This window comes from Leptosomus discolor, chromosome 1 (genome assembly GCF_034619465.1).
Source record: "Leptosomus discolor isolate bLepDis1 chromosome 1, bLepDis1.hap2, whole genome shotgun sequence".
Taxonomy (NCBI): domain Eukaryota; kingdom Metazoa; phylum Chordata; class Aves; order Leptosomiformes; family Leptosomidae; genus Leptosomus; species Leptosomus discolor.
This window is the reverse complement of record NC_141391.1, coordinates 34,071,868-34,084,873: the sequence shown is the minus strand read 5'-3', so window position 1 is coordinate 34,084,873 and position 13,006 is coordinate 34,071,868. Positions and strand designations below refer to the sequence as shown.

At 44.3% G+C, this 13,006-nt stretch overlaps 1 protein-coding gene across 1 annotated transcript in view; it reads right to left on the bottom strand.

The window, feature by feature from the left end:
* Positions 1-11,241, bottom strand: part of VWA8 (von Willebrand factor A domain containing 8) — a 203,720-nt gene extending 192,479 nt beyond the window's left edge. The window contains exon 1 of the mRNA XM_086481978.1: positions 11,097-11,241. Within this exon, the coding sequence (XP_086338104.1) occupies positions 11,097-11,241 (145 nt within the window). The remainder of the gene's footprint in view (positions 1-11,096) is intronic.
* Positions 11,242-13,006: the final 1,765 nt, after the last annotated feature.

Sequence of the window (13,006 nt, the reverse complement as noted above, 5' to 3'; positions counted from 1 at the left end):
AACGAGATGTAGAAAGTATACAGCCCATGAACAAGATCCAACTCTAAAAATCCTTTTGTAGATCTGCACCTTGACCTACTCCATCCAAAAGGACCCAGTCAATGGTTGCCTATCTCCAACACCATGTAAAGAGTCAAAGAGTTCAGAAGACCAATGGTGGGACAGAGAGGGAGATGCTGAAGAGGAAGCTTGTCCAAATTAACAGAGGCAATTAAAACTCCTCCCATACATACAGTAGCTCTCCTTTCAGTCAGCAATGACTCTAGTTTTGCACTCAAATGCAGTTCTCTTCCAGCATACCCAGATGTCACTGCTCATCTCACAGGACTGAGAATCCCCAGGTTCTGACATGACTCACACAATCCATGGGAAAGGTTACAGATTCAGGACTAGATTTAGAGCAGATAGAGGAGAATTACCTACAGCAACAAACAGAAAGCAGTGAAGAAAGGATTTTAATTTCCTCCCAGATTTAAGGGCTTCACAACAATGCTGAGAGGGTGATTCAAAGCCTGACATACATGCCTGCACGTAGGTCTTTATGTCACTCCTGAAATCCAAATAATCAGCCCTCCATTTTTTCCTTAAAGTACTGGCAGAAGGTGGTAAGCTGGTGGTGGTTCTTCACACATTTTACACAATACAGCGTTTCAATGGCTTGCCAGAAAGTAGGAGACGTAGGCAGGAGCTGTACTGTCAAATAAAAGGTGACCATGGGCCCTGGTCCCAAGGACAAGCAGCATCATGCAGTTCCCACCCTCCCTGCTAGAGCTAAGCACCCTTCTCTGGCAGATCTGTGCAGAAGCCAAGAAGTGGAACGGCCTCAAACAGAGCTGAGGCTCAGCTAATGATTAGGCAGCAGTCCGGGGCTTTAGGCTCATTTCCTAGCTCTCGTTGAATATGCAGTTCAAATGCACCTAAGAGCACTGTACCCTCTTCAATGTGAAGCATTCCAACTCACTCCAAAACAAGAGTCCTGCAACAGCTTAGGGGCCTGGTCCCCGTTCAGGGAACTGTTACGTAGTGATCATGACCCTCTATTCAGCACTGGTGAGGCCACACCTCGAATACTGTGTGCAGTTTTGGGCCTCTCACTACAAGAAAGACATTGTGGTGCTGGAGCATGTCCAGAGAAGGGCAACAAAGCTGGTGAAGGGTCTGGAGATCAGGTCTTCTGAGGAGCAGCTGAGGGAATTGGGGTTGTTTAGCCTGGAGAAAAGAAGGCTGAGGGGAGACCTTATCGCTCTCTATAATTACCTGAAAGGAGGTTGTAGTGAGGTGGGGGGTTGGTCTCTTCTCCCAAGTAACAAGCAATAGGACAAGAGGGAATGGCCTCAAGTTGAACCAGTGGAGGTTTAGATTGGACATTAGGAAAAATTTCTTTACTGAAAGAGTGGTCAAACATTGGAACAGGCTGCCCAGGGAAGTGGTGGAGTCACTGTACCTGGTTCAAAACACGTGTTCATGTAGTACTTGTAGACATGGTTTAGTGGGCATGGTGCTATTAGGTCAATGTTGGACCTGATGATCTTAGAGGTCTATTCCAAACTAATGATTCTATGATATCTTAAATTAAAGAGTCACTGGACAACAGACAACTGCTGCAGGGAGTAAAATCTAGGCTTTGGCTCTCCCAGGGTTTTGCCCACTTCTCTAAGTTTTAAAGTAAGAAAAACTGTTTTACTGCCTAAGCATCATCTCCGTTTCCCTTTCTTCTGCTGCAGCTCCAATCAGTCTTTCTCACTGGGGAACAGCTAAATAATTGACCAAAATGCCTCCCAGTTGATGAAAACATCCTAGAAGCCCACTGCTTCCTGCAAAAGTTGTCACTGCTCTCATTAGCTCAGCTAGGACGAATTTTAACATTCCAAAAAGAGCAGGTTGCCTGATATATCCTTAGGAAATTAGTGCCAGTTTATTTTCTCACCATTCCCCAGCCAACATGCAATGAGACAAGAATATATGACTAATTAGCTCCCAGCTTAAACCACCTCAGCTCAAATTGTAAATACTCTTTCATGTATACACAGTCTTCCAAAACACAGTAGGGAAAAGATGCTGAAACAACAAAGTGTCAGACTTTTTCAATACATTGGAATGATGATATCATCTACAAGGGGAAATTTTAACTACCTACTTTATTGGCCCAGTACTGAAAAGCCTTAGCTGATTTCCTGTACTCCCTAAAAAAACCCAACCCAAACAAACAACAAAAAAAACCCCACAAAACCACAAATGAGTTTGGTCTAGGTGAAAAATGGAAAAAGCACCTCTTCTGGTGGTATTTATGTCAATCCATAACATTCTAATCCTTGATCAACACACCTAATCATGTCCAAAAATTCCACAAATATTCCAGCTTTCAATGGAACCTACAAACTTCCATGGAAAATGGGCTGGGAGGGAACTACATGCAAGATGTGGAGAGAGATGAGCACACAAAATCCCTAGCATACAGTCAGGGCATTCAGCTTTTAACAGGTTTGTTGCTGCCTGCAGACAAATTTTGCCTCCAGCTTGCATCTGTCCAAAAAGTAAAAATATCAGCAGTGTTTAACAGAAGTTTAAGCAACAATAAACCAAGACAGCAGAGTCTATTTTGCTGGCTAAATTAGCACAGGGGGGATTAGCCCAGTAATCTTATCACACACTTCCACCTGGGCTATATTTTCTTGTCTCATGTGTCTCATTCTGTACTTGTTTAAAATCTCATGTTTGGTTACTCCATTTCTACTGCATTTCCAAACTCTTTGAACAGAGATGTCATCCCGGACAGGCTCTTTCCAATGTTTCACCAGCTAGCAAGGAACTGACAACAGCCTGTAAGGTAAAATGGTGGTGTTATATCAGCAAGACTCATAATTTGAGAACATGTATCCCAAATTATTTGACTCCACTGCAGATTATGGAATAGCCTGTGTGCATACTGCAATCCACCTCACAAGCTGCTACCACACTATTCTGGACAGAAGCTGTACACACAAGGTTTGTAGCCTATATCAGAGTTTCTTAGGCAAGCAGCGAAGATGTGCCCCTGGTTTCTTGTGTCCCACACAGAAAACAGTCATTTTAGGTACCACAGTCTTTGGGGAAAACACTGGGATACAAGCAGCGCTCGATGTACACAAAGAGATATGGCTGCTGAAACAAAACAAGTGCCAAATAAGCCAGAATCCAAAAGATAAAGGGGACATCCCATTCAGGGGGCAGACACCATACAGACAAAACAGGTCATTTACGAGCCCATGCAATTGGGGCTCAGAAATCGGCAGCACATAAAGATTGTGACCCAATAACGGGACCCTGAAGAGACTCTCTGAAACAAGGAGATATGAAAACAGCCTCAATACACGCAACGAGCTCTTTCTACTGCATCTGGAATAGACAGGTGTGAATTGCACCTCTGGCAAAATGGCAATTCGCACACGTACGTACAGCTAGCCAGTAACTGCAATGCACTGAGCCTGATACGCTCTCCTCTTTAGAACTACACTTCAGACAGAAAACAGTATTAATACCTACATTTGCTTTTTATGATAACTGACAAGGGCTCTTCAGGTGAGCAGGCTTATTTCTTCCATTCAGTCTACTGAATGGAAAGGCACCGGCTCCAAGCCCCTGAGCTGCTGAGGAGGCAGCTGAAGACTGGGAGAGCACTTTGGCAGGGCACCCCTGCATGAACACCCTGTGGTTTTATTCTCCCCCAGCACCTCCTACTCACCATTCTCTGGTACAGAACAGTAGGATTTGATGGACAAAGGTTCTGACCCACCGTGGATGCTTTTATCTGACAATCTCAGCAAGAAGGCTTCTTGAACATGCAGCTTTACTGTGTGCTTGGCACCTTTGACCAGTCTATTTAAAAGCTAGTATCACACCAACTAGCCCTCTTCTCCTCTCCCCCTCCCAAGAAGAGACTATTCCCTAATCCTACTATTTTTTCCGATAAATTGAGAAGAAGAAGCCACTGTTGTTTAAATTATTTACAGCAACGCTGGTCATATGTAAAGATAAACAGATTACATTTCAACTACAATTTAAGAACTTAAGAAGCAGAAAAAAGTTATTTCTTCTATTCTCCATTTTTCTGGTGAAATAACACATTAAGAAAAAAAGACAGAAATTAATAAATTTGAAATGGCTATTTTTAAATAAAGAAATTCTACAGAGAAAGAAAACACCCTGCACAGATCTATACATGTATTTAGTTTTTTGAGTGCACAACAGAACCAGTTCCAATCTCATATGTAAATCTTTGTATTATCAGAGTTTTTATAAGACACTACAATGAAGCTTCAGGAACATTGAGTTTTAGGTGGCTGAAATTATTGCTTTTTGGCCTCTTTAATTCTGAATTTACGTGAGATTAACACACTCCAGTAGTCATCTTCTTGTATGACACATTCACTTGTAAATGGACCATCCACCTGGTCTCGAAAGCCAGTAACCGCAAGAGCATATTAAAACTGTGAAGGTGCTAAGCTCTGCGAACATTAATCTCTGTGGGATAAGATCACACCTGTTAGAAGAAAGTTCAAAATCAAATATATATTTCCAGGTTTTAATTTCATTCTAGTGTGAAGGAAAGGAGGAACAAAAAAAAAAAAAAAAAAAAAGCTTTTAACTGATTTTTATCCAGCACATTTCCATAAGGGCACAGAAAAGTGTCAGCCCTCACCCTTGTAGAGTCAACTCATTTTGAAGAAACAGAAATGACACTTTCCAGGATTTGTTTTTTCTTTTTCCTCAACTTTTCCAAATACACTGTTCGGGGGCGGGGCGGGGGGGTGGGTGGGGTGGGGTGTGTTCGGGGGGGGGGGGGGTGTGTTCGGGGGGGAGGGGGCGGGCGGGGGAGGAGCAGCCCTATCTACACAACTTCTATCTCTCATTTCATACCACCTCTTACTGGCCCTCTTCATGGCTGCAAACATTCCACACAGTCATTGGGTAACACTGTAACCTACTCTGCATCTTACATAGGTACTGGCAGCCGCCCAGAGACATGAGTATGAAGCACAGAAACCCATTATCTGCACTCTCTATGTTTGCTCCTTGACCACCGCTGCCTTCATGTGCAGCTGCAGTGGAGCTCAGCTGCTGCGACAGGACACTGCAGATGGACAGCTGCTGCTGACTGAAATAGCTGGATGTTAACACAACAAAACCCATTTCTGAGCTAAGCAAAAAAAATCCACTTCACTTAAGTCGCCCTTTTTTTAGGAACAAAAGAAAGTCCTTCCCTCTAAGAAACCAAAATAATTAATTCAAACAAAATTTGAGTATTACTCTATTTCTACTCAACGTTACTCTTAGATGTTCAATTTTTTTAAATTTTCAGTTTTGAAGCCAATGCTTGATTTTTCAGTTACCTACTTTAGCCTAATGATTCTCTTACCAATTAAAGTTCAAAGTGTAAACAAAATCTTCATATTTAACTCCAGAAAGTGAACCTTTTCCTCTTTTTTTTTTTTTGCATTAGTAGAAGATCAACAACATGAACGCAGAATCTTATCTGACATTCAGTCACGCAAGAAGCTTACAATCATTTCTTAGAGGACAACTATTTTTCATCTGGGCCAACAGCATACCCTGAAGTTAGGGAGTGTGAAGATGCTCAGTTACAAAAAGTGTTACGATGTGAAAAGTCAGTTGTAAATATGTTTAATACCATGATGATCTCACGCAGACTTGATATATAAATTTCAGAGTATCTCTTAGTAAGACGCCTACCATGCCAAAGAAGTGCTAAGCTGCCCATTTCATCAACTACCACAGCACTCTAGAAAAGCTGCTCCTCTTCTCCAACTTCCTGCTCAACATCAGCTTATCAACAAGACCGAGATCTGATGACCTGTGGCTCTGGTTGACTGAGTCTCAAAAACCTCCACGGATGGCTGTTCCACAGCCTTTCCTGCCAACCTCTTCTCCTGCTGCACTACTCTCCTAGTAAAAAAGTTTGTCCTATTGTCCAGTCTGAGCCTCCCAAGCCCCGACTTGTGATGACTGCCTCCTGATACATTATCTGTCACTATTAAGTAGAGTTAGACTTAATCATTTTTGTAATTTTAATTATGAAGTTGCCAACAGATTTCTCCTCCCTTAGGCCTCTCCTTGCAAACCTAACAAGCCCAGATTCCTCAGCGTCTCCTCACCATCAAGTGCTCTAGGTCCGTAACGATTTTGGTAGCCCTCAAGCGGACTCCATCAGTTTCTCAGTATCTCCCTAGAACTAGGGAACTCGAAATTGGACGCAGCATTCCAGGCAGAGCCTCACTGGTGCCTTCTAGAGACAAACCCTCCCTTCACCATTGCCCACGCCCCTCCTAACACAGCCCAGTCTGTGGTGCACCTTATTTGCTATGAGGTGTTGGCTCATATTCAACCAGACATCCACTGCAACTCCACAGCCTTTTCAGCAAAGCTGCTACTCAGCCAGTCCCTCTCCAGCCTGTAGTGACACACAGCAACACTTAAGTCCAGTAGCAGAATTTCATACTTCTCCTTCCTAAACTTCTTGAGGTTTCCGTTGGCCCAGTCCTTGAGTTTATCGAGGTCCTTCTGGACTAAAGATCTGCAGTTTGTCAGATGGTATGAATTTTGTCGCTACATACCAAATAGCACTTTTATGCTCATCTTTTGGTGTCTGTCCTCATTTCCATTTTTGTATGCCCCCTTTTTCTGTTTTAGTTCATTGAGAAGTTCCCTGCTTGGCCAAGCAGGCCTCCTGCTGAAATATCAAATCTTCCTGCACTGTGGAATGGTTTGTTCCTGAGCTGTGATTAAGTTTTCTTTAAAAATCTTCAAACTCTCCTGGGCACCTTTCTTCTTCGTGGTTGTTATCCAAGGGATTCTACCTACCTATCTCCTGAATAAGTGAAAGCCTGCAGTCCTTAAGCCCAGGATCCTAATTCTGCTGCTCACCTTCCCAGCCTTCTTCCAGATCCACAACTCAATCATGTTACGGTCACTGCGATCCAGGCTGCCATCTATGACCAAGCCAGCCACACTTCCTCCCTACTTGTGAGCAGCAGATGAAGTGAAGTTACCCTTGACCAGGCTCTCCGGCATCCACGTTACAAAATTTTTACCCACACAGTCTAGAAGCTACCAAAAGCGCATGCACAATGCCAGATTGCCCTCCTAGCAGATGTCTGGATGGCTGAAATTCCCTGTGAGCATGAGCGCCCATGCGTGGGAGGTTTCTGCTAGCTGTCTGTAGAAAGCAATATCCACTACCTCCTGTTAGTCACACAGTAACAGATGCCCACCACGTCCCCTGCGTTCCCTTTCAAATCTTCTGTGGCCAGTGCTGCTTATGTGAAAACTTAGCTCACAGTGTTTTAAAACTGTATGAAGATTCCTGAAGCACAGTTTGCTCAGTGCAGAAAAGCCAGACTATCAGTCTATTTTAAACTGAGCTTAGGTATCAAATGCATTAGCATAATTTCAATCACGTATTTCAACTAAAAAGAAACTACAACTGAAAATTGTTGTTAAAACCTTCCATTTACTGAAAAGATAACCAAAACAGACAAAAAAGCTTTAAAGTTCACTATGGCATCTCCTACGCAACTATCCTGAGTTTGCCAAGCAGGTTCAACTTCAGCCTCATGTATTAAAATGGGCAGGACTTGCAAAACCCATCAACATATATCAGGACTGTAACAGTTGCTAAACAGGAAAATTTAAGTTTTGAACAAATGCCAAATATTAAACTTCAGAAGCTATTTACTGACATCTACTCACAGGAACAATGGTGAAATCCTACTGAATAGCGTACAGAAGCTTATCTGTCTGACAGCTCATCCCTTTCTTCAGCATGTCTAATAAAAGACACCGGGGTTTTTTGCCATCAACCTTTTCTCTCTTAAATGTTAAGAATAATTTGAACTAATTCAGGCATAACTCTGCAAACTTTCGCGACAACCAGCTCTGTAAATTTCCGTCTCCATTTGCTGCCTTCTCGGTTGTGCTGACGCAACAACCGTTCATAAGGCCTCGATATAAATCAAATCACTGGAACTGTTTCAGTCACCACAATGCAGCCCCACTTATGGGCAATGAACAATAGCAGGAATGTTAAGAGAAAGATGAAAGAATGAAGTCTTTTAAATACATTTTGCCAGTGAAAAATATATTGCCAGAACCACGCTCCCAGCTGTCCACATGTGAAGTTCAACAACATAACAACACAGGTAAAGTCAGAAAACAGAATGTGCTGGAAAGCGCAGGAAAGCGTTTACATCCATCACCAACCAGTTCTTCAGTTTTTGCACAGTGATAGGCACGGGAAAAAACCACCACCCAAAATCCCTTCTAAACACACGGTCCCATTCATTGTCTTCTTTCAGATTTTTACCACAATCACTTAGACCCTGTACACTGATGATTAACATTACAGGATTCTGAAGTCTGATATAGCTTTCACAACTGAATGTGTTATACTCAGCAGATTCTCTTGTATGTATCATTGACATGTTTTAGGCTTTAAACATGGGTTTGATAAGGAATTAGGACTGGCCAGGGTTTGGAAAGCACAGGAAGTGAACCTGTCCAGGCAGAGCTGCAGAAAACCACGAATGAAGCTAGCACCTATTTTGGCCTACGCAAGTGACAAAGCGTTAAGTTGTTTTAAGCACATTGAGCAGCAAAGCACACAAGACCTTTGCCTGTACTATCTCACCGGCAACGATTTTTATTTTCCCAACTCTTCAGTTTTCACCAAATTCAGCATTTGTTCCCGCCAAGCCCTTAAAGCATCTCTGGTACTGTGTATTCCATCAGGTCTTTTCAAAAGTTTCATATTACATACAAGTAGATGCAAATAATTGTCAGTGAACTGCGTTACATTGAACTTCACTTTGTTCAGCTCGTACTGTGTTTAAAATAGTAATTAATCACAAATAACTCTGCAGTCTACAAAAACTTGATTATTTTCAGTCTTTTGCAAGGAGACGTGAAACCTGTATTAAAAATTAATCTGACAGTCATCCTTCCACAACATTACTTACTATAAATTAAGTTTCCCTCATTAAGTTAGTCATGTAAACCCCAACCCTTCCTAGATACTCCCATTACCCTTTAGTCACTGAGTGCCTCTGTCTTTCACTTTGAGATTTATCTTAAGCTTTACCACTAGACAGCTCTAGCAGTTCCTTCACAGCCCCCAGTGCACCAGCAAGCCATACATTGCAAAGACAGAGCTCAAAAGCTAAGCATGGCTCCTTCCACACAACAGGACAAAATCAGGCCACAATGTACCCCCTTACACTTAAAAGGTATTATCACAGACAGTAAACCCGATCCAGCAGGGATGTCAGATCCAAATTACGGGTAGACAACAATTTGCTGTTTACTTGGCTGTTATCAGTTTTCAGCCTTTTCAGAAATATTTTCTTTATCAGTAAGGAAGAGACATGCAACCTCAACACTGCTTACAACAAGACTTGTAATTATAGCAGCTGCATGGAAATAGCAAAAACACGTATTGCACACAAAATTTCTGACCATCTCTTTGTAACTTCAGGAACCTTAAAGGAGGGATAGGGCCTGCAAGGGGACATGCAATCATCTTTAAAATTAATTTAACAGCCCCCCTGAGAAAAAAAAAAAACAAACAACAAATCAACAACCAACCCTGTAATAAATAGTATTCCTAATATCAAGGTCCCAAATTCATGGGAGCACGGGAAGCACTATAATGAATGAGATGTCTCAGATGCTGGGACGACAAATATACCTAATACCACCTCTTAGCCAACCTTTAATAAACTACAAGACTGTCTAGAGCTTTGAGATTTAAATCTTCCTACCAAAACTATTACCATCATTGATCGTAACTGGGAATACTCCTATTATTCAGATACAGTATATTCATGCATATTGCTAAGTTACACTCAGTTACGTTCCATAGCACATGCAAATTATGAAATATTTTTAGTAGTATTGCATTTGCTATCATTTCATTTTGCTGACTTTCTTCTTGTTCTTAAGGTTACTTAACCCAACAAAGGGCTGAGAAGTGCTGAGCTACTTCTTTGGGTGCTTGTTTCACACATGGTTAACTTGTGTTAACCCTTTTACTCCTACTGTTTTAAGATAAATAACCCTAGTTTTTTTAGTACTTTTCACAAATAAAATATTTTCTATCCAAAAATTCTTGAAGGAATTTTACGGTTATCAGTTCCTCAAAGGCTTCCTTTTCATAAAACCTTTGAGAAATCAAACCTACATTTAAAGAAATGAACTAGTCAACTAACAAACAACTATCAAAAATAAAAATGCAGATTAATGGTATTAAAGGGGTGTCATTAAGAGCTTTAGCGAATACTCCACCATCAGAATCACTTGCCGTCATTCTACCTCCCTAATTTACAGCTGCCCATCACTCGCTCAGTATTCAGGAGCTTTGTTGCTTTTGGCACTCCTCCAGAAAGGCACCAGCTACCCCAGGCGTACGCCATCCTTTCCAAAGGCCACTTCTGCTCTGCACAGGCCCATCCTCTGTCCCAAAGGTCACCAGAGGCTACTCCAGACCAGTTCAGGTCATCCTTCCTAACATACGCAAGCCCAAGGTCAACCCCCGGTCTCATCAGCGATGGCTGCAGCCACGCTCAAACGCGCATCAGCCGCGGTGACCCCGGACATGGCCTTAGCGGGCGGGGGGGGGACGGGGGCCCAAAGCCAGGCAACGGCGAACCCGAACGCATCGCAAGGCGGTAAGAGGCGCTCGGTCAGAGGAGCGGTTCTCACGGGGACAGGCTGCGGGGCTGCTCCTGCCTCACCGCGGGTGAAACACCTTGGAAGAGAAGCCACGGAAAGCCACACCAAGCGCCCCTGCGAGGCCCTGACGGAACTCTGCCGTTTGCTCTCACGCAGCACTCAGGAGCATAAGAAGAAACGGGGACGGTAGCGCACACCGGGCAAGCCCGGTGATAACCTGCCTCCAGGCCTTCCCCGGGGCCGCCCGGCTGAGGGGGAAGCGGGGCTGCCCACACCCCCGGGCCCAGTGTCAGGGCCCAGGGAAGCCAGGGGGAGGCTGTCGAGAGACCCGGCCCGGGCCACCCCGCCGGTGGAAGGTGGGCAGGGGTCGTTACCTGAGCTGTGCAGCGCCCTGACCTCCAGGCGGCCGGACTGCGCCGCGGCCGCGCCGCCGCCCAGCACCTGCCGCAGGAGCAGGCGGACCCTGCGCGCAGCGAGGCCCCCGGCCCCGCCGCCCAGGCACAGCACCCGCGACTGCATGGGCCGCCCGGAGACCACTGGAACCGCCGCGCTGGGCCGGGCCGGGCCGGGCCGAGGAGGGGAAGGGAAACGCCGCGGCACAAAGTCCCACCGGAAACTAGCGCCGGGCCGACCGGCGGCCGGGGCGGGAACGGGCCGGCGCGGGAGACAGGGGCGGCGGCCGCAGGCCGAGCTGCCTGATGCCGCCGGCGATACCTGGGGAAGGCGAGGGGGGACGCCTTGTAGCCCCCAGCTGTGCCGGAGGGGGTGGGGGGCACCTGGTCGGAGGGGGAAGGCAATGGCAGGGGGAGCTCCCGGCCCCTCGGCGCCAGCCGCCGCGGCCGGTGGGGGGAGGCGATGGCGGGCAGCGGCCCGGGGCCCTGGGCGCCGGCGGGGCTGGTACCTCCGTTGTGTGCTCAGGCCGGAGGTCTGGGGCGTCAGCTCCGAGGACGACGTGATTTTTTATTTTTTATTTTTTTTAGGTGAAGGAGGCTGAACGCGATAGCTGGAAACGTTTAAAACGCCCTGGAAAGGCGTGGGCAGCGGTGGATGGGGTAAATTCATGTGCCAAAGGTATTTCCTACCTCTGATTTCTTAAATCCTGCTGCATCCATGGGCCCTGCTGTCCCAGTGCCACCCCTCACCTGTGTTCTTAATTTATACTTCAGGAAGAATTTGAACCCAGTTACTCAGCAGTGACGTTTTGCACACGTATGGCTTTGATGTGAGAGTTTTGTAAAAGGTGATGTTACCGAAATAGATTTCAAAACTGACTTGTTTCAACTAAAGTTACAGCTCTTGGATCTATGTAAAAGCTTGGGAGTAAATTTTAGAATAATTTGTGAAAGGCTTTCACGATAATGAACTAAGCCTGGTTTCAAGGAAAATCCAGTTGAGACTTGGATCTCAGCACCAGTAAAAGGGTGGCGAGGGAGCTTAGCAGAAGGTAGAAGCCAGAGAAGTCACCATCTTTTATCACCTGTACTTCAGTTTTTAGGTATCTCAGTGTCCATGGGGCTGGGAGAATTTTTCTCCAGCAAATCTCCCATTTCCTGCGTGTTTTTGGCATTGGAACAATTATCCACTAAAGGACAACCACTAAGTGAGCTAAGCATCTGTTTAAATGCTGACAACTTAGACTTCTTAGCCCCCAAAAGATATTATGAATTATAAATGTTGGTCTAGCCCTAGATGCATTTCTGCAGCTTGGTATTAAGTGCTTTAAACACTTAAAAGAGGTGAGATTTCATGATCTTCAGCGTTTCCCGTTGGCTAGAGTGTTGATTGAGTATATTCTATTCTTAGTACCTAATATAGGTCTATGAACATGCTTTCTGGGTCTAAGGCAGGGCAAACTAAATTGAAACATCCTTTTATGGTTATTGCCCTAATTTCTTATAAGCCGAAGATCACTAAAGATAGGCTAAGTAACAAGAGGGTCTGGTGGAAGAGTAGAATGCCAATGAGGCAAAATAACAATGGAATCATTTATTAATATATCTTACCTGTCTGGGATATTAAAATAGAAGATTACATTGATCCTCTTGTCATATCTATAGATAAAATAAAATTTAGTAATAAACTGCAGCAGATATACAAGCAATTAAATCCGTAACCTGAATACTGAATAGATTTTATGCTATGCTGGAGATAATGAGACATTTCAAAGTTTTGTGCATATTCACAGTAATTTCACACTGTGAAATGTACAAAGCCTCCTTTTTCCTCTGTGTGTGTATATATATACCTGTCAAGCTAAATGCTTTAAATTTCAGCCCTGAGTCAT